Below are 27989 nucleotides of genomic sequence, written 5' to 3'. Positions count from 1 at the left end.
ATTGAACCGCGACGCTGCGATTCTTGCTGCGTTTGATTAGCGATGCTAAACACCAGTGCGCTTTTGCGGGCCCGTTTTCCCTTAGTCTGAGACGTCCGCCATCAAGTAGGTGACGAAGGTATCAATCAACTCACGCGCAACCTCAAAACAACACCGTTCTGGCTTGCCAATTGTGACCTCTCCTAACATCGAACCGACAGACCACTTAGCGGAAAGGTAGCCTGCAGCTGTCCCTTCAAGCCCAACAAGTCCCGGGCCGCATCTCAGATCATTCCACCAAGGTAAGGACGGAGCGTCGTTTGTTTGAAGTAGAAGTGCTCAAGATCAACTTCCTTAATCCTCGCGAAATCTCAGTCGTTCCTACGATGCCTATCAATAACGTCCAGCTGCCGAAGGGCGGCTTCAACTTTGACAACTACCAGAGGTGGGTGGCTGGCTAGTGGGAGAAAAAGCACGGGAGGCAGCTCAGACTAAGAGCGTTTGCCATCCGCCCATTAGGAACCATGTGCTTCAGGAGAAGGGAATGAAGGCCCCTGGTTTGACAAAGACGGGAACGACGATTTGTGGGTGTATCTGGAAGGTGAGGGATCTTGAACTCATTGCGTCTCACAGATAGCGGAGTTCTGTTCTGAAAATAAACCCTCATGGGCATACAGGGCGGCCTCGTCCTCGGAGCCGACACGCGTGCAACAGAAGGTCCCATCGTCGCCGACAAAAACTGCGAAAAGATCCACTACCTCGCCCCGAACATGTACTGCTGCGGTGCCGGCACAGCCGCCGACTGCGACGCCACCACCGGCCTCATCTCCTCCAAACTCGAACTCCACCGCCTGCAAACGGGCCGCCAATCGCGCGTCGTCACGGCTATGACTATGCTGAAGCAGATGCTGTACAGGTACCAGGGGCACATTGGGTGTGCGCTGGTATTGGGGGGGTTTGATATCAATGGGCCGCAGCTGTATACGATTGCGCCGCATGGAAGTACCGATAAGCTCCCGTTTGTGACGATGGGGTCTGGATCGCTTGCTGCCATGGCGATATTCGAGTCGCGATGGAAGAAGGATATGGAGGTACGATTCATCTCCGTTGGATCGGCTTGCGGAATGGCCAACTGATTGATGGAATCTGTTCATAGCTCGAGGAGGCAATGGAACTGGTAAAAGACGCCATCAGCGCCGGTGTCTTCAACGACCTCGGTTCCGGAAGCAACGTAGACCTCTGCGTCATCACCAAGGACGGCGTAGACTACAGGCGAGGCTACAGCCAGCCCAACGAAAGAGTCAAGAAGGAGAGGAGTTACAAGTTTGCGCCTGGCACAACGAGTAGGTTTTTTTTCTTGCGCGAATTAGGTCCACTTGGATATGATTTCTGACATTTAGAATTTTCATCTGCAGCTGTGCTCACGAGCGACTTCCGCAAATACGTCGATGTGCTGGATGGCGATGCTATGGATATCAGCTAGAAAGCTTTGTCGCGGGTGTAAATGGAGAAATACTTTGTTCACATGTAATACAATGCATACTGGATGACATCTAACTTCCTTTCGCCCAATCGTGCATTCCCTCTGATGGACATGCGTACGAAGTAACTGAGCCTTCCTTCAACTGCGGACCTGACAACGGAAAAGAGAGGAGGAAAGGAAGACACTGGGCATTGCTGGATACGCTCTGCAAGAAACGGTGGGATAAACGGACGCAAGCTGGCGAAAAAGTCCGGAACATGGGATCGTTCGTCGTCCCTTGTGGTCCATCGATTACTACCCCACAATGCAAGCAGATCCATCGTCCATGAGGCTCTTTCACATACCGACTTGACGTAGACGACGGCGCTTTTTGGCAGCGTTTGGGCAGACACCGACGTCGAAAAAGACACCCAGGGAATGGTGGTGTAGAGCGAAGGAAGGATTCCCAACAGTGCAACGATGGTGCGGCTATGCGGTTGTAGAAGCATGCCGTATCGGTACACACCAACGCGCGCACGAGAAACATCTTGACGCGAAGGCCCTGTGCAAATCACACCTTCCCGCAGAGGCGTCCCCAACTTCGCATTATGAATTCCAGAACGCACATGGGCTGTGGCATGCATGCAGGTGGTGGTGCACATCATCCCGGTGGTACTAGTAGTACAGTAAATACTATTCCACCAGATGTGACCAGGGGTTGTGCTACTTCTAAAACATTCCCCTGTTCCGAAGACCCCCCTGGGGTCACCACCGTCGTCCTATCGATGCTGGCACGCTGCTTGGCTTCGTCTGCCTGCAGATTCAGAGTCTTTGGTATAGCAGTCACAGGGGCCCGCCGCTAGATCGTCGACCACGAGTGTTACGTAGGTTTCGTCAGTCGTAGTTTACTGCTCCACTCGAGGTGAATCGTTAGCGCAGAACGAGAAGCTTCCGTGAGAAAGACGGTAACTGCCAAAATTCCACCCGCCCACACCGACACCGGTCATCACAGCTCTATCCGCTACCAGGTCACAGCGGTGCAAGGTCACGGGTTGATCTTGGAAGCGGGCAAGTCGACTACGGTCGCAGGGCGCTAGCCTACTTCTCTGAGACCTCACACCGAGCCAACAGTCATGTCAGGACCCTTGAATCGGGCTGGCCGCCCTCCGGAACCGCCTGCCCCAGAGACCACAAGACGATCCCTCTACGAATATGGAGACCGAGCGGACTACGACGATCTGAATGCAATGCGGGCGCATTATCGGGAGCGCTTCCTGCACAACCTGTCATCCCTCCCCGATCTTCGACGACGGCCTGCATTTGTGGATCAATGCAGACAAGCTTTGCGGGACCTAGCCGCCGGTCGGCCTTTGGCGAAACGACGCAGGGGAACTGGTGAAGGTGGAGACATGGAGGAATTCTACCTCCCGCGACGATCGTCCAGTCTCGTAAGCATGAGGACCGCGCGAACCCAGCCGGAGATGATTCATTACGGCAACGCTCCGCCCATATTCCTTCAATCGGGGCCCGAGTTCTCTCCACAGCGGTCAACGTCCCCGCGGCCCTCTGTGTCCTCCCAGAACATGGTCCCGAAAAGGTCAGCGAGCTTGGCAGCTAGGAGTTTTCGAAGTTTCAGTGCAGGCACATCTATCGATTCCCCACGGCGCCGACCGACTTTGAAGAGTCTGATGGGCGGTGGCGGTGATGGGGACGTCTCGGTTACCGCGTCAGACAGAAAGGTGGAAGTGGTCCAACCTCCGCGAGGTTTGGAAGCGATACCAGCTGCTGGCGCGATCGGATCCGTCGAAGCTCATGGGACCTTGGAAGACCAACTGCGGGATCTGGCAGCGCAACAGCAGCATATGTTTCAGCTGCAACAGGAGCAAAGCAGGCGGAGTTCGGTGTCGTCCAAGCATTCGGTGCATTTGCAGCAACCAGTCGCGAACATTGTGTTGCTGAAGACGCTCGTCCCACCTACGACGTATCCGTCGGGACAAATGCTCCTGACGAATTCCTTGGATCTTCATAGTCTAGACACATCGCTGGATAATGATTCCCGGGTGTTCAATACCATCGATGAGCCGATTGTCCCTACTGCGGTCCGGTTGCCTAGCATGCTGGCGTCTAGCCGCCGTCCTTCGGAGCCTCGAAGTGTTGTCGAATATCCCGCTCTCCGTTGGGTTCCTGATCAAGTACCGAACCAGGGAATTTCTCTCACAGAGAGGAGCAAAACCGTTGGCGCAGTTCCCAACCCTCAACGACCGTATGACGCCGCAATCATTGTCAAGTCATCAAAGAAGAAAGCTCCACCAGTGACCAAAGCCTTCCAGAAACTCCGCCGTAGCATCTCAACCCTCGCTCTCCGTCTCAAATCAAAGCCCTCTTTCTCCGACGACGGCCACATGCCACCGCCCGTCCCACGAGTCCCAATTGCCCACCCCGGTCCCCGGTCCCGCAGCAAAATCTACGAATCCCGCACATCTGTCGTCATCAAAGACGTCTCACCCGAAACAGTCGCAGAAGCACTCGCGCCCGGGTCCTCGTACGCCCAAGTCCTCGCAAGCCTGAAAGACTCGCAGCTCGCCCTCGCCGAATCCTCCAGCGGGGCCAGCTCATCACCCAGATCGGGCTCGACGATCTATATCCGCAGCGAGGATAGCGACCCGTACGCGCGAGAAGACGAACGAAACGGGGACGGCCACACAATGTTAGGCGCCGCGCATCAGCACGAAGACGAAGAACGGGACCTGATCCGTGAACTGGACTCCCTGAGCATGCGCACGGCGATCAGAGTGGACAACATCCCCCTCCGCAAATCCTTCTCGGAACCGCATCTCCGCACCTACGACGACGACGATCTGGATGACGAGACAGAGACGGAAACAGCGCGCGACGACACGGACACCACCGAATCTGAAGACGAGGACCGCGACGATGTGGACGCTGACGTCTGGGCCGCGCAAACAGGCGTCTCCCGGCCCGCGCTGTACGCCAATTACCATCTCGCGCGGTCCCACCACCAGGTTGGGAACCGGTACTGTATTTACAATCCTGTAGAAGCCGACTGGCGGGCTGAGCACTCGAGCAATGTCGTCACATCAGCAGCGGCGGCACCGGCAAGTACTTTGACCTCGTCGTCGCGGCGAAGCTCGGTCTCGTCTACGGCGTCGAGGAAGTTCAAGACGCTGTGGAAACGCGTGCATGGGTTTGTGCCTGCGCCCGGGAGCCTGCCTGCACAGTTGCATTACGGACACGGACACGGACACGACGCGAGATATGGCGAGGGGAGGAGGAGGGATGAAGGGGTTCGATGAACTGGGGATGGAATTCGAGACCGGAAGCCATGTTATCTCCGAGCAAGCTTGACCCCTCTCACCCGGCTAGGGAGGTCGCAAAACAGAAACGAGAGCCTCATATGCGACCCCCTGGCCACCCCCCGTCGGCAGACCGCCTCGCCCTTTCACATAACCATCCCAAACCCCAAGACTGAACTGCGACACACTCCATACAACACGCGAAACACACGCTGCCACACCTGCACCCCAATCAATTCGACATCCCCTTCCCCCCAAGCAGAATCCTTTCTCTGGCGTATGGACACTCCTTTCAAGTCCAAAACGGACTCTTGTTGCCGTAATTTTCACCGGATTCACTCCCCCTCTCTTTCTTATTTTTGATTACCTCTTTTTTTTCCTTGGTCATTCACACCCTGTACATGATTTTACGTTTTACCCCCCCTCTTATACCTTTGCGATACCTTCACATCCTGTACAATCTTATACACACACCCTGGTTTGTTAGTTTTATTTTGCTTCCCCCTAGTTGCTTCTGGTTAGACCTTTTCGTCGAGCGCGGTGATGCCGCCTTTTGTTTTTTGTGTTTAGAAAATAATGTTTATTTTGTGGTCTTGTTTTTTTCTTTGATAATGAGGCTATTTTGCGAGATATGGATGAAGTTGGGAAAGTGTGCAGAAACCTGAATGTTATTTGTGAGGATGTTATGCGAGCGAGACGAGATAATGTGAAATTGTTTGATCCAAAAAAGCTGAGAAAATGTTATAAAAAAAAGCCCAAAACAAAACCCCCCAAAAAAAAGGTAAGGGAGGTGATGGACGAGACGAGCAACTACGAAGTTAAGGCCGAGACAGGAGGTAATTGTTGACACAGTAGGGCTCCTCTGTACGCTAAGCCCACACATTCACGCCCTGCGTCGGGACCGTCGGCGGCGGCGGGGGAGGCAACGCTCCGACGTCCGTTGCCGTCTGCATCGGCGAGTTTGCGGGTATCACCCAACTCCCATCATCGTCTCCCACCGCGTCTGTGTCGATCTCTGAATGCCCTTGATGGGTGGCGTGGTGGGACGCGGCGAGGTATTCGGACGGGGATGGGTACGCGTTGACGAAGGCGTCGTCGTGGGATGGGAGGGGGTAGATGTATTGTTGTTGATGGTGTTGAGTGTGGTGCGGGTGTTGTGGGTGATGTTGGTGATATACGTGGCGTCGATGGTGCTGCTGTTGCTGCTGCTGCTGGTGGAAATGCTGCTGATGATGATGCTGATGATGCTCGAAATGAACAGGTGCTTCTTGCTGCTGCTGCTGCTGCCCATGCGATGGGAGATCGTATTGGGGGTACATATGCTGGTGATGACGATACTGTTGGTGTGGCAGTACGGGGTTGGTGGCGGTGGTATCGTGCATGGCGGGGTCTGTGGTGTCTGCTGGCACGGCGATGTAGTCATCTTCTACGGGGGCCGTACTAGGACCCGAGAACGAGGAAGCCCTGCACGAACTACTGGACGGCCACATCCGCGCGTGGGGCATACACGGCGTACCTCTCGCGGACGGGGAGAGGGTACGGTTATGCGAGATGTGTTGCATGCGGGGTGTCGCTGTGTAATGGCGCAGGTGTGGGGGTGAGAAGGTGGTGGAGTCAGAGTGGGAGGGGTCCCTGAACTGTGGGGCGGGGCGGGAGGATGGGCCGGGGCCAGTTGTTGCGCTGACGTGGACGTGTTTTTGTACTGGTGTATCGTCATTAGCATCGTTTTCGTCTTGCTCCGTGTCCGAAGGAAGATTGGGATTGGTGATATACCCCTGCGTTATGAGGTAGGCCAGGTTTGCTTTCGCCTTCAACTCCGTGCGTGCGGCGAGTGTCAAGCCCGCCACGCCGCCCGTCACGGACACGATCCGCACATCCCGCACGGTTCCAATCATCGCCCTTGTGGCGCGCCTCTGGGTCTGGCCCAGCAGCTCGTTCTCATACTTCCACAGGAGGGTGCCCAGGTCGATGTTGGGTGGGACCGTGGACGCCCACGCGCGTAATGCGTCCCGCGATGAGCGCTCGGGTGTGAAGATCCCTTCCGGAGGTTCTTGGTAGTCGCATACTCTCGATATGAGCTTGTCGAGAGGGAAGGTGGCGGGACCTGGGAGAGGGAGGGTAGGCTCTGACGAGATCGAGAGGGCTGGCGGGTGGATAGGCGGCGGGATGACGGTGACGCTCACCAGTGGAGGCGCTACGGCTGGTTTGAGGTGCGGATTTGCGGATTGGCGCTTTCTGAGATTACTCGTGGGCGTCAGCTGCTGCGTCTGATAGGATCGAGACTCGGGAGTCTTCTGCGTCTCCTCCCTATGGCGGTCGTGAATATGGGGATATATGGGCGAGACATCAGCAGCGACGGCAAAGAAAGTTTCTTCTTCCAAGGCGATATTCGCCGCTGGTGTCAAGCACACCTCCTTATCATCCAACAGCCTCCGTGACTTTGCAGGTGGTCGTGGAGGTTGGTACGTATCTGCGACAGACTCTTCCTCATCGTTCTCGGCGATATCAATCGATAAACGCCTGGGTGGGCCTGGTAGGTGCCCTGAAAAGGACCGCGTGCGGATGGGAGACCGATGCCGGGTGGATGACACCGACTTCCGACGCTCGCATACTGCCGGATGCATTGGTTTTTCCGATGGGTCCCTCTTTGCTGCTAGCTTGGCCGCTCTCGGCCGCTCAACGCGAACGTTTTCCATTTTGATGCCTTTCATCCTTTGACCGTAGTGTGCAGATGTCCGCCGAATGGAGACTTTCCACAAGGATAACGAGAACTATTGCTGCCGCGGCTGAACAGTGTTCACCGATAGCTATCGAATGCTGCGAGTGGCGAAGATATGTAGACAAACTTCCCACGACAGGTTTTAATCCGAAAGAAATGAATTCTCCGTAAACTCCCATAGGAAAACTTGAGGGTGAGCGTGGGGAGTAAAAGTCGGGGAGCAAGGTCCACGAGAGCGGTGTTTACGGCGGCGTAACCGGGGCAGTAGCGTCAGCGCCTCCCTCATGCCTATATTCGACCTGCATATTGTTGTTAGTCCAAACTCAGCTGCCGCCAAACGGAAACAAGCTTATCCCAGAGAAGATTGGTTTCGTTCGACTCGAGGAAAGGGCCCAAAGGAAGGCGGTCAACAGCGAGATAAAAGCCGTAAATACCGGCTCTATGAAGCGCAATGATAGTAGGTCGCTGCTAATAGGGCTGTGCAGGAACCGCAGCGGATCGATCGGCGGGGGGCGGCGGGTGCTTTTAGCGGACGGGACGCTTGCCTCCAGAGTGGGCGACCCCCAAAAGACAAACGACGCGTGAATAATCGGCGGAAAACTCCCCAACGGACAGCGCCAACGACAAGGAAAACGACGTGCTCCCGACAAGCAAGCAACACACACCGTACGTACTAGTAGCAATGCTCCGAAGAGAAAGCATGATGCAGCAGCCGCGACTACAAGAGCCGTACGTGTCATGTTTATTATTAGCAACCCATTAGCTGCCACCCACCTCAACCGATTTGGATTCGGGACCTTTCAGGCGAACACGGAGAGCTTCTGCCGTGCCGCAAAGTGCCGTATCTGCACCATATTATCCACCAGAACAGGAAGAAGCCCAAGGCATAACACTACATCTTGGGGATACAGACCTTGTCTATGAGAACCTTACCTGGATCGCAGGTGAGTCATCCGCAAGAAGGCCGATTATGTTCATCTGCTGACAGATCATCCCAAATAGAATCGGTCTCGAGCGATGTCAAAGCACATTCCTCACAAATGAAAAAAATGGTGGAAAAGCAGCGGCTGCTTGAAGCAGAAAACCAAGTGTTGAAGTTGAAAGTCGGAGTGCTGCAGGACTAGCCTTGTGTGACAACGATTCATGTCTGACATTGATATCTATTCGATTTCCTAGCTTGCCGGAACGAAACTGGACATGATCCAGCTTCAGTCAGAGAAGGCATGAGATGCTTGGAATGAAAGTGTACAGTGTACAGCTGGAGGACTGCACTCAGAACTCTACATTGAGCTCCTTGTGAATACATTGCGCTGAAGAACAAGTGTCAGGATTCAATTCCCAACAATGATACAATATCGTGGAGAGAAGTACTCCAGGCCTGGGACGTACATCATATGATCTTCTCTTCCACTTCCGTAGGAAGGATGGAATGCAGTTTTTGCACCCTGCAACAGAGAGGCCTTTGTGTGGGACGCATTGATCCGCGCTCATGGCTGGACATATTAAAGTATACCAATCCAAGAAAGCCAACGTGAGCTCCTTTCGCTTCGAAAACTGCTCAGCGACGCCCTCCAGTTGCTCGTTTTGGAAGACGCTTTGAGCGGGTACCGTGCACATTTGGCATTTGAGGACATTAAAGTTTTCTTCCCGAATGGCCGAAATGCACTCTTGGCAGTAGGTTGGACACGGACGCGGGGACATACGCCGGCTTCGGAACTATTCGCGGGAAGTGATCTGGCTACATGTACATGTACATTCCAGTATCTACAATGGGGAATCATCAAAGGCCATAAGGCCCTATCCTTGAACTCCGCTGATGAACCTCATCCAACTTGAACGTCGGTGGGGCTCAACGGTGATATCAGATTTTTATGCTTTCGTCAGCGGATTCGGAGCTCGGTTTGGCGTTCGCTACCGTCTCCTCGGCGGACGATGTGCTCCCCGCTTTGTCAAGCTCGTTGTGCACACTCGTCCCGCTCGGCAGCCGAAGGGGGGCGTGACCAAGTCGGGCGAGTTGCAGTTTGTCCTCTACGCCCGCGTCCTCCTTCCTGCGTACAGAGGAATCGGAAGTGTCGGCGGACTCTACGTTCATTTCCTCCCTTCATCTCATCAAAGCTTGCCAACCCTGTCAATTTCACTCTTTCCAAGTTCCGGCGTCTCCACGCTCTGCTCCGACAAATCCTGCGCCTGTGTCCAATCAGTGTGGCTCGAGGGTGCAATCGCGGCTTCCAACTGCTTTCCGCCTGATGACTGGGACGCGAATTGAGCGAGGAAGGATGTGCTGCTGATGGGGTCTGGGAACTCCGCGACTGGGAGGTCGGTGCGCTGCTTGGTGGGGTTGTTTGAAAGGGTGTCGTCTTGCGGTACTGCCTCGGACGGTGTTTCCTGCGTTTCCGCGTCTTGCGACCGCTGGATCGTGTCTTGCGGACGCGGCTGTGTTGAGGTGGACTCAGACCCTAATCCGTTATCCACAGGTCCGTCCGTATTCACGTCAGATGATGCCGCGCTCGTGGCGGTCTCATCATGCTTAATCTCATGAGACTGGGCTACACTCGCTGTTGCAGACACGTCTGCCGGGCGAGTTGCAGTTTCATCATGCAAACTGTCGAGAGGCCAGACACTCGAAATTCCAGTGATGTCCGTCGACGGCGATGGGGACGACGCGCCAAGTCCCTTCCCCTTCTCCGCCCTTCTTGCCCGTGCGCTCTTTCTTTGGCCGAGCCGCATCACATAGTCATTGGGGTCCACCCGCGGCCCTTTCGGCTTCGGCGCGTCATGGCGTCCATCTTCGGTGTTTCCAGCGGCATGCGTAGGCTCCTTCGTGGCTGGTACCGCATCACTGACCCCTGCTACACCCATATCGTCAGAGCGCTCCAAATCGGGCGGAGTATACCCCGGCTCCATAGCCCTGGCAAACTCCTTCACGAAATCGTCATGCGGACCATACTTTCGTCGCAGAAAGGTGTAGGTACCTGCAACCTGTCCTTTGTCCATCTTCGCAATCCTGCTTTTTCGGAGCACATCTAAGGCATCTCGGTGGCTACCCGCAGCCTTGTGCAAGGTCATCAGACCCAGCTGGACGTCGGGGTGAAGAGCCTTGCCCTCCGCCAGCGTCAGCTGGTAGAACCGTCGCACATTCGCCAGATCGTTCGCGTGCATGTAAGCCGTCAGAACGGCGCTGTATTCTTGCTCTTCGGCCACGGGCAAGCCGCTGTTGACGTACCAGCGCAGGACGGCTTCGGCGGCCTGGCCGTTGTGGGAATCTTTGAACCGTTTGATCAGCATGGTGAAAGTACTCCTATGAACCGGGAGATGAGCTTTTTGGAAAAGCGTCCGCAGCTCCGTGGTTGTGAGGAGAAAGTCGCGTTTTTGCATGATTTCGGCTTCGAGGCGTTTCAGTTCACTTATCTCTGACATTGTGGCTACGATTTTGGGTACTCTCTGGGGGCCCGGGTTTGTGGTATCCTTCCTAGGTGCGACAGGCTGTCTGCCACTTGGAGAGCGAGTATCTGGCTCGCCGGGTACGGAAGCATCAGCTAACCGGTGTGCATGTGTGACATGAGAAGGAACAGCTGCTGCTGGAGGTTGTCCGGCGGAAGAGGAGCGATCATCTGCCTGGGCGGGTACGGAAGCATCAGCGGAAGCGTCTGGACGTGCATGTCCGACGTCAACAGCGCCTGCTAGACGTTCCCCTCCAAGCGAGGTGCGATTTGCCCTCTGGCTGAGCACCTCGGTCGTTTTCCGCACTTCTCCTTCCCAGTACTCTGCCTTTTCAGTCAAACCGGCGCTTTTATAGATGTGTAGCACAAAGTCCGTTATCTTCGGGCCGGGCTGTTTCTGCATAACCTCGCGATATAGGCCGATCCATCTTTCCATTCCTTCGATTCCGTCCCGGAGAGCAAAGAATCTTATGATGTGATAGTAAGCGGTCTCCAGAGGAAACGCGCCTTCCCGCAGTTCTTCCAGAGCTCGCAACATTTCCTCCTCATTTTGGTTATCAACACACGCCCGGAAATATCCATCGGTGGCCTGCTCAATGTCCGCGAAGGATCGCGTCTGTCGAATCTCTCTGAACATATCCGCTGCTTTCTCAAAATCCCCGTTTTTCGCATGGCATCGCATATAATTTATCCGTACAGTCATTTCCGGGAAAGTGATTCCACTGTTGCTTGCGTAAGTGTAGACTTTTTCCAAGTGTTCCGCCATGCCGTATGTCGCAAAAATCTTCGCAAACTTGTTCCACAGCCGTAAGTTTGGGTTGAACCGTGCTTTGCAGTAGCAGTTCCACACCGCCGTCATGCTCTCCTTTCGTTCAGCGAGCGACAATTGTTTGAAACCGAGATCCTGCCTGATTCTGTTCAACAGCCATTCGAACTCGGGAACTGCAAGTAACTTGTATTCTTTACCAGGAATCAATGCTTGGAAGCTGGACCAGAGATCGGTACTATGATGACGACGGAGCCGAGCGGTGTTCAATTCATATCGAAACCGATTCAAAAGGTTGAGGCTATTAGCTTTTGCGATCGATTCCTTGGGTGCTTCGCCTGTAGTACATTTGGCGGCTTCGTCCGCAACGGTTGCAGTGGCCTCAGACGACTGTGGGTACGTGAGCATGCCGGTATCGTCAGCCCACGTGTCCTTGCTGCCCCCAACCAGCTCTTGTCTCGACTCCCCGTTTTCGGTAGCATCGGAAGGCCCAACGCTGACCTGGTTCACTGCAGTTCCCGCGATATCAGCCGCGATTTCAGCTGATGACTCTGCGGCTTTGTCGTCGGGTAGAATTTCCCGACTGGGTAGCAAAGCTTCGTTCGAGGAGCTTCCAGTGATGTCGGCCGCGGAAGTGTCCGCGCCTTCCCGTGTGGCTTCCGCCGTCACATTGTCAAAGACGTTGTTGTCTGCCGAGCTCACGCTATGAGATGGTTTGCTAGACGAGCCTTCGTCTGACCTCATGACGGCCAAGGCTTCCTCACTTCCTTGCAAGCTTTCGTTAGAGTGGCTGGGACTAAGGTTCCCCGGCGAAATGTCCGCCCTTTCCGGTGGGTATGCGGCTGCAGTCACATTATGAGAGCCCTTCTTCTCCGCCGACGTCCCGCTATGGATATGCTTCGGCTCGCTCGGCGAGCCTTCATCCAACCTCCCACCAGCATCCTCCTGTCCAACAATCGGCCGGTTCCCGTCCGAAGCGTTCACCGCCCCTTCCTGTCCACGTCCCTCAACGGGAGCCACATCAGTTTTCGGGAGAGTAATTCCACGCCAGTAAGCCCGCGAGTCACCGGGAACGACCTGACGTTTTGCTGTCGTCGCCCCAGTCAGCCGCGCGCAGGAGATTCTTTGGTAGGGAGCGAGCCTTCGTGAGCTCGGTGATAGCGATGGCCGCCGGAAAACAGCTCGCCGGCAAAGCCCTGCACCTCGCATCTCCGACGGTTGTGCGGTGTTTCGAATGGTACGTGATCGCCTCCTCCCCTCACTCTCCTCATTATCCCCCTGGGAGAGTGCCGTGTAGTGCTATTGCTGTGGATCGTTGTCGCTTGTCCACAGCTGCCTGCTGGCAATGGCTTGTCCACTTTTCCGAGATTGTCGGGGTTCTCTGGGAGGAGAAACGCGGCGCCCGGTGAGACGAGGCTTTTCGCAGTCATCCTCCTCCATTGCGTTGGAACTCCCAAGGCGGCGGAAGAGCATATATATACATAGGAGACTCACAAAGGGCTGGAACAACCGTAGTTTTCAAACCAGGTAGAAGCAGCTCAAGTAATAGCGATAGATTAGTTGCTCGCTTTCACTATACGTTCCGGATTGACAACGACGATCTACGACCAATCCTGAACAACGACGGAACGACAATGGTAGGCAAGAAAGCTTCTCAAAGTGTGGTTTCAAAAGCGTCAAGTCAGCCAGTGAAGCTGTTCCCGCCCTACGCTCCGCCGAAAGACGCCGAGCACAACGACGAACTGCAGTTCACTCTGCACACCTATCTGAAAACCCAACTGTCAGCCCTCCTCCGCCTGCAGTTTCTCTCTTTTTGGAGCACTGTCCTGTACCCCATACATCCCTCGCATTCCGTCGCCACATTTTTGGATGCATATTTCCGTCATACGCCTTTGGACCCGGAGCTTGCTCAAAAGGTGTTCTTTCTGATATGTCGTCTCGGTCTAGCGCCGGCGGAGGCTGAATCTTTGATGGAGCGTGAGGCAGAAGACGACGATGAAGCTTCCGAAACACGGTCGTCGATACCGCCAGAAGCTTTGGAATGGGCATCGCACGATTGGGCAGACGCAGTTTACGATTTAGGCATACTCAGTTTGCCATCCTTACTCGACATCGCCCACGTCTTTGCGGACAGCAACCCATCCATCCTCCGACAGGTTTTTCAATGCATATGGAAAGCGCAGCCCAAGCTTTCACCCGATTTACGACATACCCTGAAGTTGATTGTGCGATCGGTGCACGATGTACAGAAAAAGTACGGGAAGCTAGGGAAGGGCAAAGGGAAAGGCAAGAGCAGTGAAGCAGACAGCTCGTCATCAGTGTCCTTCTCAGACGGCAATAACGCGGATCGGGTGAAAGTGGAAGCGGAGTTTCTGTACCGCGCCATGTCGGATCTCCGAGGAGCCGTGCAGTTCGGCGGGGAGGATGTCGCGTCCATACTGCTCGAAGGAAAGGAGATAGTCCGCGCGATGGCTGATATCTACCAAGTGGCAAACATCTGGATGGCGATCGAGGCGTTAGATGACGATTGGGATGCGTCACGCTCGACTGTGAACGACATACGAGAACCCGAAACCATCCTTCGGTCGCCCTGCAACGATCATCGCGCCCAAGCGCGCCGCGTCAAGGCCGCCGTGCTTCTCCTCATCGAAACGATCTTGCAGGTGTTCATTGGGTCTCCGCTGAAACTTGCTAGCGAAAAGGACGCCGACAGTGATAGTGATTCCACCCCCGCCATGGCGGACGTCATCGCCAAAGCCGAAGTCCTCTGCGACACCTGCATGGAACTCCTCGAAGCATCCCATTTCGAAGGACCCGTTCCGTTCTTGGAGTCGGCGCCGATTCTAGTAGACCTGGAGGTGGATTTCGGGCTCGGTGAATGGATCAAGCAGTTGCAGGATCGGTATCTGAAGGATGAAGGGGACGCCCGGCTGGATTATTTGATTGCGTCGCTGGAACAGTTGTTGATGTTTAGCGGGAATGCGGAGACCAAACGGGTGTTGGCGAACCAGCGCGCGCAGAGGAGGCAGCAGGAGGCGTTGTTGAGCGATCTTTCGGGGACGATGGATACAGTCAACGCGGATGCGGGGAGCTCTTCGACGATTGACGTATGTTGGAGATACCGGGGGTTCCGGCACTTACTCTCTTCACAGTAGGGGAAACGCTGACCTACGTTCATGAATCCGTAGATGGCGGCTATGAACGAAGAATACATCAAGCGCACATCGCTCATATCGCAAGTGCAGGATCTTTTCCCAGAACTAGGCGAAGGTTTCATAGAGGTAATGTCTCGTCTAACGCACCATCGAACAATGATAGCGATGAGGCCCTTACGCCATATGTGCATATAGGCATGTCTACTGGCCTTTGGGGATGACGCCGAGATCGTCATCATGAAAATTCTAGAGGGTGATCTTCCGGAATACGTGTCAAAGCTGGATCGCAACATGCAGAGGTATGGGCTCGTAAAAATATGGCTATCGCGCATCGGGACATTTGTAGCTAATCTTTTCCCGTCCCTCCTCAGAACGGCACCAGTGGCCCCACCACCCGCCACCGCATCACCCCCCAAAACCCTCCCCGCAGCCTCCATCGACGTCGACGTCGACTTCTTCGACTCAGCAGCCCCCTTACCTCCATCAGACGACCAACCCAGCCTCCTCTCCAACCGCCGCAACGTGTACGACGGGGACGAGTTTGACGTGTTCGCCCGCGGGAAAGTGGATATGGATAAAGTTCACTTTGGAAAAAAGAACGATCGGGGCAACGTGTTGGATGATAAATCGTTTGTGAACGATGCGAGGGAGAAGTTGCTTGCTGTGCAGTATGATGAGTATGATGATGAGTATGTATCGTTTCGTTGCCCTTCTTGGATCTGCCGCATAGTCTCTAACCTTCCATCATTCCGAATAGGTATGACGACACCTACGACGACAACGACATAAAGCTCGCAGGAACAATCGAAGCCCCCACCCCCGACGCACCCATCACCACCACCGCCGCACCCATCCACGTCCCCGACGACCCGATCGCGCCCCACGAACCGGCCCTCATGGCCGTGTACATGTCGACCCCGGACGTGTTTGACCGGGCGAACCGGAAGGGCGCGACGAGAGTGAGGTTGAGGGAGGAGACGGGGTTGAGTGATCAGCAGATTGAGGGGTGGGGGAGTATGTTGAGGCGGAATGTGAGTATGAAATTTCATCGTTGGAGTTCGAAATGCGGGCCGCGCGGGCGCGGATTTTACTTGGGGTGTTTCCACCCATCATCCCACCGCCATTTTCTCACCTTTCCCCCTTTGATTTCGAACGATCAGCCCCGAAAAGACAAACTCCTTGCAAAATACGAATGGCGCGGCAACCGTGCCCTGCCACAAAACGCAAACCACACCAACAACAACAACGACGACGACGATGACGACGAGGAAGCCTCCGATGCGGAATCGGACGACAACGACGGCGGTGGTACGCCGGGTACGGCATCCCCTCGTGGTGGTACTCGAGGCGGCCGCGGTGGAGGCCAGAGTCGTGGTGGGGGCGGTGGAGGGCGAGGTGGTCGTGGCGGAGGCGGGCGAGGTGGTAGTGCTGGAGGGAGTGGGAGTGAATCTCCAGGAGGCGGAGGCGAGAGAGGAGGACGTGGGAGAGGAGGAAGAGGAGGAGGAGAGAGGGGAGGACGCGGTGGAAGAGGAGGCAATGGCAAACCGTACCGGAATCGGGAGAATGTGCACAAGGCTAGGACGTGGACAAACCAGCAGGATTAGGTGGAGGAGAGAGCTGTTTGAACCCCGGGCTTTAACGGCGTTCGTGGATGTATGTAGTGTATCTATGTATACTGGGCCACCTCATGGGTGACACCGTGAGGTGACGGATAAGATGGGAAAGCATATCAGGCCTTTGTCGCAGTTCTGTCCCCCTCCTTCTCAGGCGAACTTCCCTCATGAGACCGCAATCTTCCACTTTCGATCATGTTTGGCAGAGCAGGCGTAGGCTCCTGAACGCGTATTATAAGGAGTGTTCGAACGTTGCAACCCCTCGAAGAACAACGGGCCCAGGCGACGACTCCCACACAGCAACGCACAACCCCCATCCCCCTTCCCCCCCCCCCCCCCCCCCCCCCCCCCAGCTCCTGCAGCAGCAGCAATGGCCGCCCTCTACGACCCGGACGGGATGGACATGGACCTCACCGACCAACAACCACCACACGCACCCGCATACCCCAACACCGCAACAGCATCGCCCAGCACGCTGCAGGATGGGTACCAGGAACAGGCACAAGCGGCTTACTTCCACCACCAATACGCACAGTATCAGGCGCAAGGCTTTGGAGCGTATGGCCATGTGCAGGGTCAGCCACCTCACACGCCGCTCAACCACAGCCACCACGGACCCTTGTCAGCACCTCCGTCACATCGCGTGACTCCAGCTGCAGCTATCCCACCTCCGCCATCACCAGCGACCCCAGCACCACCAACCCCAGTCACCTCCGACACTATACTCTCCTCCATCCCCCCATCCTCCACCCTCGCCATCCTCATCCTCGACACAAACTACCTGATCTCCCACCTCCCCTTCCTCCAACGTCTCCTCCCAGCCCTCGCCCACGACCCCAACTTCCTCATCGTGATCCCTTACGTCGTCGTCACAGAGCTTGACGGACTAAAAGAGTCGTGGAAAAAGAGCCAGGCAAAGATTGCGGAGACGGCGAGGGAACGCGGCAGGGAGTTTGATGTGGGTGGGAAAAGTGAGAGGCCCGATGTGGCCAGACGGGCGATTGATTTTTTGTTTAGGGGGATGGCAAGGGGTGTGAGGGGGTTGGTTGGGCAGACGAGGAAGGATGTGTTGGGGGATGTGGGGGAGGAGAGAGGAAATGGGGATGATCAGATTTTGGAGTGTTGTAGGTATGTTTCGAGGACAATATTCTCACCCAGCATCTTTGTCTTTGTTGCGAGCGACGCGAGTAGGGCATTGGTCCCATACTTGCCAATAATGCCTCATTCTCATACCCACCTCTTCCGCTCACTAGATACGTGCAAAACAGAATCACTCCACGCGTGATGCTAATGAGCAACGACAAGAATCTCTGTCTGAAAGCGTTAATCCACGGGATCCAAACGGTGACGAACTACAGCACGAGCACTCCAGGCGAGTTTCTCGATCAAGCGAGGTCACATCTTGGTTTACCCCCCGCACCACCCCTACCGGCATCAACATCGGAGTCGAACCACATCGCCGCACCACAGCAACAGCAGAGGCGGGCGAGCGTGTCGAAGGATACCACCGCGTCGAATGTATCGATCCACGCAAGGAAGACAACGACGTACAAGAACCCGGAGCTGCCCCCACCGCCACCGAGGGAGGCGCCATCCAATGCTGATAGTAAGAAGGAGAAGAAGAAGAAGAAGAAGAAGAAGAAGAGCCCTGAGTTGGGAGGCACATCAAGTGCAGGCGAGTCAATGGACATGGAAGTAGACGAGGATGCCAAAGCAGGCACCCCAACCCGCTCCAAGAAACGCAAAGCCAGCGAAGAAAGCCCCGAGCCCCCCTCAGAGCCATCCCGGAAGAAACAACCACCGTCCAAACCCCAACCCCAAAACCAAGACCCACCCCGCAAAAAAGCCCGCACAGATGAGCTCGACATCGACGCCCTCGGTCTCCGCATCCACGACCACCTCCTCACCACCCTCACCCCACCCTTCACAACCCTCCTCCGCCGGCACCTCCCCAAACCCTCCCTCGCACGCCAACCCCCATGGTCCCTCGACGACCTGTTCATCCTGATCGACAAGCACTGGTCCACAGTATTCGCGCGCTACCTCGGCAAAACGGTCAAGAGCGAGTTGGCGGTCGTCACCTGTGTCGCCAAGTGTCTTGCGCGCGCGAAAGTCAGGACGGCGGTGGGGACCGGCGCGACGAGGGGCGAGCTGGGCGTGCTGGTGAGGACCGCGAAGGGGCTGGCCGCGTTGGTCAGGGCTGCAGCGGGGGCCGAGGGGAAGGGGGTTGGGAAGAAGGAGGAGGCGGAGTGGAAGGAAGGATTGGACGGGTTTGAGAAGGCTTTGGCGTAGGAGCTGGAGTTGGTTTATCCCCCGAGGTGCCTGTGGGGTTTCATATATATAGGAGGGAGATCAGGGGGGGTTGCTTTGGTTACGAGCGGAAGGAATTTTGGAGAATGTATGCAAGAAGGGGGAACCAGAAAATGCGTATGTACCCGGGAACAGTACCTACCCTCAGAACATCAGCGATGGGGAGTCGGGGAACGTACCTTGGCGGAGGATCTAAGGACAGAACAGAGGGAAGCTGAAATAATGTTGGCGTTCCGCGAATAGCATTAGGACGGGGAGTTGGCTGGTTTTTCTTTTCTCGAACGATTGCTTAATGCCTGGTCCCTTTTTTCTCGCAGGGGCCGCTACCAAATATGCAAGTTATGCAAATATACAAACAAATGTCTACATACATCCCTTCATATACATTCATCCCCTACCTCCCCGACTCCCAGCTACGCCCACCCCACATCCCCAACTACTCTCCCCGCCCTCTCAACCTCCCTCTCCCTCTCCACCACCATCGCCTCACACTGCGCAATAAGGTTCACAGCCGGCGTGCCCCGCTTTGCCGTCTTCATCTCGTCCAGGACCGTGCGTGCGAAGCGGAGCTCCGTTTCCGGGTCGTGGTGTATCTGCGCCTGCGTTTGCGTTTGCATGCGAGTCGCTGCCGAGTCCCCATCCGATGCTGCGGGTGTCGTGTCGTCGGCCTGGGTAGAGTCATCCCCGCTCCCCTGACTCGTCTGCTCCATCTTCACAAACACCCCGCGACTCGCATCCACCGCCGCGCGCACCACCGCGGCATACACCTTCGGGCTGCGATGGCGCACCTCCATGCGCCGATACATCTCCTTGGCCGCGTCGTAATCGCGCAGCACGCCAAGCAGGTGGGTGAGGATCGCGGAGTCGAGCTTCATCGTCGAGGTGCCGTGGGCGGCGACACACGCAGCACGGTAGACGCGTGCTTTCGCCAGCGCGTCCGTCGGCGGGGGCGGTGCCGGTCGCGTGTCGGTGTACCCCCGCGGGCGGCTCTCCAACGCCGCCGCGACCAGATCCTCCAACACCCGCTTCGTCGGGGCCAACCCGCGCTGCAGCATCTCGGCATACACGCGTTCGGCCTCCGCGAGATCCCGCCGCCGGACAGACGTCAGATACGCAATCAGCGCCTCGTACGTGCCCGCCGTCAGCGTGTACCCCATCTCCTCGACCTTGCGTCGCACCTTCACCAGATTCGCGTACTGCAGGTCCGTGGACTTCGCCAGCGTCGCCAGGAGCGTGTTGCACGTCTCGGGTGGGATCCGCACGTCCCGGTATGCCGCAAGTCGGAACATCCGGTCCAACCCGTCCTGGTTGCCCGCGGCGCCGTAGACGAGGATCATGGCGTTGACGAGCCGCGGATCCGGGGCCGCGTCGGCGTGGGCGCCAATGTACTTGTAGTAGAGCGCGACGGCGGTGTGGGTGAGCATCTGGCGGGTGCGGGACGGGGTGGTGGCGAGGTGGGTGAGGATGGCATGATAGATCATGCCGGTGTCGATGTAGCTTTCGATGTTGGGGATGTTGACGATGTCGTTGAAGACGGTGATGGCCGCCTGGGTGCGGTCGGTGGCGATCAAAATGTGGAGGAGGGTGAGGTGGGTGTTGGCGAGGTGAGTTTGGCGTGGGACGTCGTCTTCCGGGACCGAGGACGCGGTGAGAGCGCGGAATTCTTTGTAAGCGGACATGAGGGCCTGCACGTCCTGGGGCCCGCGTAGAGCAGGCACCTGCTTTCGCTCGGCCCGGTCATAGATCGCCTCAAAGAGCTGCTCGTAGTCTTTCACCCCATAAGGGTTATATCCGAACAGCGCCTTCATGGACGCCATGGACTTGTAAATATCCAAGACGGTAATCACCTGTCCGCCGTGCTTCTCGCTCTCCAAATGCGCCAACAGCGTCCCTTTCGCCAAATGACCCTCGTACTCTGTCAACATCTGCAAGTCGCCCCTGTCCGCAGTGTCCGACTGCCTGAACAACTGTTTATACATCCCGAACAGGTAATCAAGGGATTTGAAATCCCGCTCGCGTGTGCAGAGATGCACCAGCTGGCCGTACACGTGCGGGGACGGCATCTGCCCGTCGGACCCGATGTAGCGGAGGAGGATCATTGCTTCCGTGCGATGGCCACGCTCGCAGAGATCGCCGATTTGCTTATCAAAGGAATGGAGGGTCGCCAGAGGGGCCCTGGGTCGAGTGTGCTCCGGTGTCCTTACCATAATCTTCTTTGGTTCTTCCGCCGGTCCGGAGCGCGGAGGAGGTCCGGCGGCTATACTCAGCCGCCACTTCGTCGCTTCCTCCGGCAACGATGGGGAGCATCTTGCCAGTCCTTTGCGGACAAGCTCGTCGATATGATTGGTCGGTTGCAGACCCGCGCGGTTCATATCGTCCAAATACACCAACACCCTTGCGGCAATCTCCGCGCTCGGCATGTGGCTGAAAAACAGCGCGTGGTAGATCGTCAAGAAATCCTCCGCCACCAGCTTCCTCGAAATCGGGCCCCTGCCCTCCCGGACCCTGTCGTAAGCGGCAATCAGCGCGCGGCCCGTCAAGTCAAACATATGCGGCGTGTAGCTTCTGAGTATCACCTCATGCGCCAAGAGGAGCAGGTCAAAGTCCGTGTCGTCAAACTGCACGATCTGACGGATGAGCACCGTCCAGTTCTTATCCCGGCGGTGCTTCAACTGGCTCAGATCCCTGCGTCGGCGCAGTTTTGTCAACAGGTTGCCAAGCATATCGAACACATCCCCTCTTCGATCGGCGTGCGTGAGGGCCTGGACAAGCGCGCGCGTGAAGTCCGGGTGCGGGATGGCGTTGCAGCCGTAGAGCTGGTGGTACACCGCGAGCGCGGCGTCCAGGTCGCCGTTCTTGATGGCCAGCTCACCGTACGACGAGAGAAGGCGGGAGTTGTGCGCCCAATGGAACGGGTATCTCATAAGCTTTTCCACCAACCGTTGGGAGAATGCGTAATAGTCGTTTTCCAATGCACACTCCAAGATGGCGGCGTACATGTTTCCGTCGGGTGGCGGCACCCCCGGCTTGTTTCTGTTCTCGAGCTTCCTGACAAAGATCTGTGCGGACTCGGCGTCGTTGTCCAGGATGAAGATCTTGATGAGGGCCGTGTAAGTTGGCCGGGAGATCTTCATCTCCAAAGTCGTTTCGATCAGCTCTTCCAAAAACACTCGGGCCTCTTTGACCTTCCCCCCGCGTACTAAAGCGTTTGCATATGCCACGAACACAGTCTCTTGCTTGGGAAGCGTTGTCTTTAGGAAATTGTGGTACCAGTTCTCTGCTTGAGACAGGTTCCCCGTCTCCCCGTACGCGTCGATGATCGCGCTATAAGCAGCGGGACCTGGTCGAACAGACGAGTGGCGAACAATGCTCATCCACTTCTCCAGCAAGGGCACGTCTCGCCGCCGCGCGATGGCTTTGAACATGAGGTCCAGGAACCGGTCGCAGTGGCTAGTAGGATACTCCTCCAACGCCGCCTTGACGGTTTCCTCCAACCTAAGAAGCCAGCGGACAGACTTGTACCTCTTCCCCTGCAATTCTTTCCTCATCACACGACGATTGAGGGCAAGACTCGGGTTCTGCTCATACGCCTTTCGCAGTATATCTAGCCCCCTCTGATGCTCCTCCCGCGCCCGCACGATCGCGGCGTCGGTGTCGGCGTACACGCCTGCCAGTCGCCATCGGTACTCGTGGTTGGCTTTGATCCCAAGGTCTGCTCTCGTGTCATCGATGATTGCTATTCGATCTTCGTCGACCCATGGGCCCACAAGCATCCGCTCCAAAAGTAGTTTGAAGTGCGTAGGGGTCCAAGTTTGCAGGGCCTTCGTTTCCTTCAACTTGAGAAAGGCGTCCAAGGCGACTTGTTTAGAGTCTGAAGAGCCGAAACATGCGTCGACGTCCTTGAAAGCCTGAGACATTGTTCCACTATGTTGTGCCTTCTTTTTGGGAACTGGTGAATCTCCGTTTCCACCATATTGCTTTGGAAGACGTGCGAAGGGAAAGTTCCTCGCCCGGCTAAAGTTGGAGGTGGAGGCCTCTTGAGGGGTATCTCGTATGCGACTCGGATCGCTCTCTAGCGTTTGGCGGGTACTCCCTCGTGCCTCCCACGTGTTTAAACTGAGCCCTACCTGGCACTCTGCATTCGAGTGCTCCATCTGTGTCCCCGATGCTTGGCTTACACCCGATTGTCGAACATCCAAACGGGCGTCGTCGTCTGCTTTCGAGTTCAAAGCCGTGATTTCCGGTTTACTATCGCCGGGTGATGAATTCGTACTTTCACTGACATTTGCTTTCTCCGAAAAACCCCCCGAAAAGACTTTGAATTGAGCTCCGGCTGTTTTCGCTCCAGATGAGATCATCGTCTGCTCGGCTTCCGCTGTTACACCCATTTCAGCTGATGTCGCATGCGACCCTCTGCTCTCTAATCCCCCTATCTCTGTTCGGGCGTCTCCTGCGGCTGCTGCTGTCGTCGTCGACTCGCCAGCCACTCCGTTCTCATTTGAGTACTGCCGATCTATTTCACCACCATTCTCTAACCCCTTCACTTCTGCTCCATTATCTATTACTGCTGCCGTCGCCGGCTCGCCGCCCACTTCCTTTTCCGCCGACGACTGCTGCCGATCTACCTCACCACCCTCCGGCAAGATGGCCGCCTTGCCCGACGCACCAGCACTCCCACTCGCATGCCGCCTAGGCGTCCCCGTCAAACAACACAGCCAGCATCTCCCTGTTGTGCTTCGAGACCGGCGGGCTGTTGTGAGTAGCCGTGCGTCTCTTCTGTTCGCTGCTAGTGCTAAAGAATGGCGGGTGGAAAACTGGTTGAAGTGAGAGAGGGGTTTCCGTGCGGGTGCGAAGACAGTTGCCGAACCCGGCAAGGGGCGTGTGGCGAGCTTCCGTAGCATATGGGATGTCGAGCCACGTCCCTGCCAGCTTTCCTGGTCGCTTTTCGCTTTGGGCTTTCGTATCGTCTCGAAGTTTGCCAAAACGCACCGGCGGAAAGAAGGGGGGGGGAACGCGGACGATGCTTGATGAGTCACCATGACTCACTGACATCATTCATGCTTCTGACAGGCGCGACACCTGCATGAGGCAACTCCGAACGAGACAAAAGAGACGCATAAAGACACCGTCGGAAATGTGCACGATAGAATCTTAATCCCCTTTACGCTCACGCAGCTCTGCCCGCCCTGTTCGGCTGGTAAACAATCCGAATATTCAACCACCCTGGTTCAGTGGCCCGGAAGGGACGCGGAATACGTACCGGTGGTGAATACTCCGCCTCGGGATGGCAAGAATGATTCGGTATTTCAATTCAATTCGAAGTGAAAAAGCACTAACTATCGCCCTGGCAAAGATGTGCTAGGAATCCCCGGATAGCTCCCAGTTCGTATACAAGGGTTCAAGGTCGGCTGTGAAAACTGAACCGATCCACTGTCAAACTCTCGCCGATATCCGCCATCCTGTCGCTGGAAAGGCGAACTCATCCGCCGACGACAAAGATGTTATCCCACCTCCGGCACACGTCGACTGAATGGGTCCTTCTCGCCCTTTTCACGCTAGCCGGTCTCATCCCGCACGTCTCCAGCGACGTTTCCAGCGACCCAAGCCCGCACGTCCCCAGCGACCCCATCCCGGACCCGCTCAAAATCCCGCTCAAAATCGGCCTAGTATGGGACTACACGCAATCTGAAGGGCCCCCTTATGCGGCCGTCTACTCCCTCCAAGCCGCCGTGCGCTACGTCAATTCCCGCGACGACATCCTCAACGGCACCTTTGTCTCCATCGTCAAGCAGGACACGACCGTCAACGACGAACCCAACCCTGCGCAGGCCATCAAAGCCGCCTACAACGTCTCCACCAGCGGGGTGATAGCCGTCATCGGGCCCGAAACGACGGACGAGGCGGTGTACGCCGCGCTGGTGACGTCCGGGTTCAAGATCCCGACCTGCTTCACGTTGGTGGGCGGGACGCAGTTCTCTGACCGGGCCACCTACGCCAACACCTTCCGCATGACGCGAACGGTGCGGGACGTCGGCATCTACCTGGTCCAGTACGTGATGGCCATGGGCTGGAACCGCGTCGCCTACCTGCATTCCGCGCAACTGTACGGGACCGCCTACATCCAACCCATCGTCAACGCCGCCGCGAACCAGAACGTCACGTTGCTGGCCCAATCCAGCTTCAACACCGGCGTCGCTGCCGACGACGACGCGGCGCTCGCTCTCGTCAGGCAGAGCGACGCCCGCATCATCATCGTCACAGGCACCGACATCGAGACCACGCTCCTGTGGACGAAAGCCCACCGCGCGGGCCTGGTCACCCCCGACCATGTGTGGGTCACCAGCAACGGGATCATCGACGCGGCGAGTGCCGACAGCCCCTACTTCAACATCTCGATCAGGAACGTGCTCGGCAAGGAGGAGGCGGCCAACAACGCCGTCGTGTCGGTCGTCATCACGGATATGGACCAGACCACCGATGCCTATAAGACGTATCTGGACAACTTCTGGCAGGTCTACACGAACACGACCGACACTGCGTTGGATGAGTGGTATTATTATTCCCAGGAGTACGTGTTAGACCCCGTCCCCAGATATCTCTCTCGATGCACCTTCTAACCCCCACCCCCCCTTTTTTTTCAGCATGATATGGGATTGCGCAATGTCAGTCTTCTACGGGTACGACGCCTATCTGAAGAACAACAACCTAAGCGCGACGCTGCTGTCCGATCCGGATTTCACGAAGGAGGAGATGAAGGGGTTCTCGGACATCTCGAACTTCAATACCAGCATACAGGGGCTGACGGGCCCGTATAATTTTGATAGCAATGGGGATATTATGTATGAGCATGGTGAGTGAAGATTTGGGACGAACGCAAATGAAATGGTACGAAATCCTTCGTGGTCGGACCTCCTCATACGTCTCCCTCTCCACCCCCCCAACCCTTCCCCCCCCCCCCCCCCTATCCCCTCCCTCTTCAGTCCAAATCCAACTCCAAAGCTCGGAGCTAAACTACCCCGTCGTCGCCGACTTCCTCCCCACGGGCCTCGTCCTCTACCCCGAAAACTTCCTCTTCTATGGCGGGTCCAAGACGGTCCCCCTCGACTTTCCCCCGCTTGTGCGGCTCAACCCGGTCTGGAAAACCGGCGAAGGGGCCGGGTTCGCCTTCCTCTCCGCGCTGCTGCTGTCCACCAACATCGCCTCGCTGATCGCGGTGGTGCATCTCCGCCATAAAGTGGCGATCAAGCGGGCGAGTTGGAAGAGTTTGGCAATGATCTTGGTGGGCTTGACGGTGGCGGATGTGGCGCCGCTGCTGTATATTGGCGAGCTGAGCACGGGCGTGTGTGTGTTGCAGCCGTTTGTGTTGAATGTGGCGTTTGGCCTGGTTTTCTCGAATTTGATGGCAAAGACGTTTCGCGTCTATAAGGTATCGTTGTGCGGGTGCGAGGGGGTGGGTTTTGACTGGGGGAGGGGAGACTTTTGACTCTTTTTTTGGGCAGATCTTCAATAATCCGAGGATGATGGAGAAACCTATGAAGGATATTCATTTGCTCTCCTACAGCGCCGGGTAAGGTTTCTCCACTCTCGCTATACTCGACCACGCAACCTACTCACACACACCCCCAGGCTAGTCGGCGTCGAACTCCTCATCTCGCTCATCTGGGTTCTCGCCAGCAAGCCCGTGCCCACCGACATCATGGTCAGCGCGACCGAATCGGTCCTGACCTGCGTGTCCCCCAACGCAAAAGTGCAGCGCGTGATGACCGCCATCAGCATCGCGTTCAACGGCCTCCTGCTTGCGCTCACGACGCTGCTGAGTTATAAGACTCGAGGCGTGGTGTCGGCGTTCAATGAGACAAAGTGGATTGGGCTGAGTGTTTATAATCTTGTGGCGGTTTGCTCGTTGTTTTTGCCGTTGGTGTATACGACGGTGGGTAGTTTCCAAAATGGCTTGTCATTTTATGTTGGACTTTGCTTCCCATACTATGTCGTGCTGATCTTATCTTTTCTGCTCAGACCTTTGCAACCATGGCCTTCACCCTCCGCAGCATCGGGATCCTCCTCGGCACCGGCGTAACGCAACTCTGCATCTTCGGCCCCAAATTCCTGCAACTCTACCAAGACTCGCAGACGCACGCCCACGCGCGCAAAGACACGTCCGCGCAGATCTCCTCGATGGCCTCCTCGCGCGCCAACCAATCCAAAATGTCCCTCGCGCAGCTCCCCAAAGGCCACCGGCCGAAAGAGGGCGCGAGTTCCAGCGGGCGGAAGGTGGGCGGGTTCCAGATCCCGCGGGTGCCGACGCTGATCATCGCTTCCGGCGGGTCGCTGTTCTCGTTCCGGAACTTCATCACGGGCAAGTGGGCCGTCACCAACGTGTCGGCGTGTCCCGGGTATCTGTTGCTGGAGGACGTGGATGTGGAGGCGGAGGCGGCGGGGAACGCCAAACCGGGCGTCGTGCGTGTGTTCCGCACCGACCGCGCGACGTTGAGGGATGAGGCGGGGACGGTGGAGTCCCGCGCGGCGTCGCAGGCGCACATGGAGAAGCGAGCGGAACCTGCGGCGCAGGCGAGCAATAGTGGACCATCGACGTTGACGATCGGGACGGTGGACGGCACGGTGCAGTTGGTGTTGCATGCGAAGGATGCGAAAGAATTGGCGGAGTTTCTGCATCAGAGTCATGGGAAGAAGAATCAGGGGGCGACGATGTCCGAGCTCAGGAGTGGGAATGCGAATCCGGTTAGGACTAGTCAGGTGGATGATGTGTAATGGAGCTTTGGGGAAGTGGACATGATGGCAGGTGGACGGTTTTTTGTGGTTCGTTTTTTGTTGCAGAGCGTGGAAAGAGTATCTGAAATGTGAAAGTTTCTGGGCGAGGGAGAGACCCGAAAACCAAGTCATTCATGGCTTCCGAGTTTTTCACATCAAACACGGGGAGGGGAGTATTGGGCGCCGCTGAACGTACTTGTCGACGTGGGGCTGGGGATAAAGGGTGAACTCGTAGCGGGAGAGAGAGTAAAAAGAGATGCCTTCCAAAGTCTACCTGACGGGCAGAGATCGTTTGGCAGTGTCGCTGTCGAATTCGGTTGTAACTCTGAAGCCGTTGTCAAAGATCATGTGATCTGTGGCTGCAAACACGTGCCTTTCTAGACAGTTTATCTCTATTCTTGATGCTCTTTCTGTTCTTTATGAGTCCACAATATCACTCTGGTGTGTCCAACGCGCTTTCCT

The 27989-nt window shown here is 56.4% G+C and overlaps 9 protein-coding genes across 9 annotated transcripts; 5 read left to right on the top strand and 4 right to left on the bottom strand.

The window, feature by feature from the left end:
• The first annotated feature begins 73 nt into the window (after nt 1-73).
• EV422DRAFT_531546 (proteasome subunit beta type-7) lies at nt 74-1531 on the top strand. The gene is made up of 6 exons (XM_053070472.1): nt 74-281; nt 355-424; nt 499-580; nt 657-1070; nt 1136-1322; nt 1395-1531. The coding sequence occupies exons 2-6, from the start codon at nt 366-368 to the stop codon at nt 1460-1462; spliced, it is 810 nt and encodes a 269-aa protein (XP_052924862.1). The 5' UTR covers nt 74-281; nt 355-365; the 3' UTR covers nt 1463-1531.
• EV422DRAFT_77985 (uncharacterized protein) lies at nt 1384-2340 on the bottom strand. The gene has a single exon (XM_053074386.1). It carries the CDS (start codon nt 2104-2106, stop codon nt 1501-1503), a length of 606 nt encoding a protein of 201 aa, XP_052924861.1. The 5' UTR covers nt 2107-2340; the 3' UTR covers nt 1384-1500.
• EV422DRAFT_77936 (uncharacterized protein) lies at nt 2341-4956 on the top strand. The gene has a single exon (XM_053074385.1). The coding sequence runs from the start codon at nt 2575-2577 to the stop codon at nt 4753-4755; it is 2181 nt and encodes a 726-aa protein (XP_052924860.1). The 5' UTR covers nt 2341-2574; the 3' UTR covers nt 4756-4956.
• A 668-nt stretch (nt 4957-5624) lies between these two features.
• On the bottom strand, nt 5625-7451 carry EV422DRAFT_506825 (uncharacterized protein; the record flags this gene model as incomplete). The annotated part of the gene is made up of 1 exon (XM_053068600.1): nt 5625-7451. The coding sequence occupies one exon, from the start codon at nt 7449-7451 to the stop codon at nt 5625-5627; it is 1827 nt and encodes a 608-aa protein (XP_052924859.1).
• A 2132-nt stretch (nt 7452-9583) lies between these two features.
• EV422DRAFT_506824 (uncharacterized protein) lies at nt 9584-12889 on the bottom strand (the record flags this gene model as incomplete). Its single annotated transcript, XM_053068599.1, has 1 exon — nt 9584-12889. One exon carries the CDS (start codon nt 12887-12889, stop codon nt 9584-9586), a length of 3306 nt encoding a protein of 1101 aa, XP_052924858.1.
• Nucleotides 12890-13086: 197 nt separating this feature from the next.
• On the top strand, nt 13087-16774 carry EV422DRAFT_531529 (uncharacterized protein). The gene is made up of 6 exons (XM_053070471.1): nt 13087-14787; nt 14869-14961; nt 15031-15134; nt 15207-15524; nt 15593-15866; nt 15996-16774. The coding sequence occupies exons 1-6, from the start codon at nt 13315-13317 to the stop codon at nt 16437-16439; spliced, it is 2706 nt and encodes a 901-aa protein (XP_052924857.1). The 5' UTR covers nt 13087-13314; the 3' UTR covers nt 16440-16774.
• Nucleotides 16775-16797: 23 nt separating this feature from the next.
• EV422DRAFT_531528 (PIN domain-containing protein) lies at nt 16798-19177 on the top strand. Its single transcript, XM_053070470.1, has 2 exons — nt 16798-17576; nt 17702-19177. The coding sequence occupies exons 1-2, from the start codon at nt 16819-16821 to the stop codon at nt 18738-18740; spliced, it is 1797 nt and encodes a 598-aa protein (XP_052924856.1). The 5' UTR covers nt 16798-16818; the 3' UTR covers nt 18741-19177.
• On the bottom strand, nt 19172-22675 carry EV422DRAFT_506822 (uncharacterized protein; the record flags this gene model as incomplete). The annotated part of the gene is made up of 1 exon (XM_053068598.1): nt 19172-22675. One exon carries the CDS (start codon nt 22673-22675, stop codon nt 19172-19174), a length of 3504 nt encoding a protein of 1167 aa, XP_052924855.1.
• Nucleotides 22676-24080: 1405 nt separating this feature from the next.
• On the top strand, nt 24081-27971 carry EV422DRAFT_531523 (periplasmic binding protein-like I). The gene is made up of 6 exons (XM_053070469.1): nt 24081-25326; nt 25400-25608; nt 25739-26184; nt 26258-26325; nt 26385-26688; nt 26775-27971. The coding sequence occupies exons 1-6, from the start codon at nt 24257-24259 to the stop codon at nt 27525-27527; spliced, it is 2850 nt and encodes a 949-aa protein (XP_052924854.1). The 5' UTR covers nt 24081-24256; the 3' UTR covers nt 27528-27971.
• Nucleotides 27972-27989: the final 18 nt, after the last annotated feature.

Source organism: Fimicolochytrium jonesii, assembly GCF_025526975.1.
Source record: "Fimicolochytrium jonesii strain JEL569 chromosome Unknown EV422scaffold_14, whole genome shotgun sequence".
NCBI classification, from domain to species: domain Eukaryota; kingdom Fungi; phylum Chytridiomycota; class Chytridiomycetes; order Spizellomycetales; family Powellomycetaceae; genus Fimicolochytrium; species Fimicolochytrium jonesii.
This window is presented reverse-complemented; position numbering and strand designations above follow the sequence as displayed.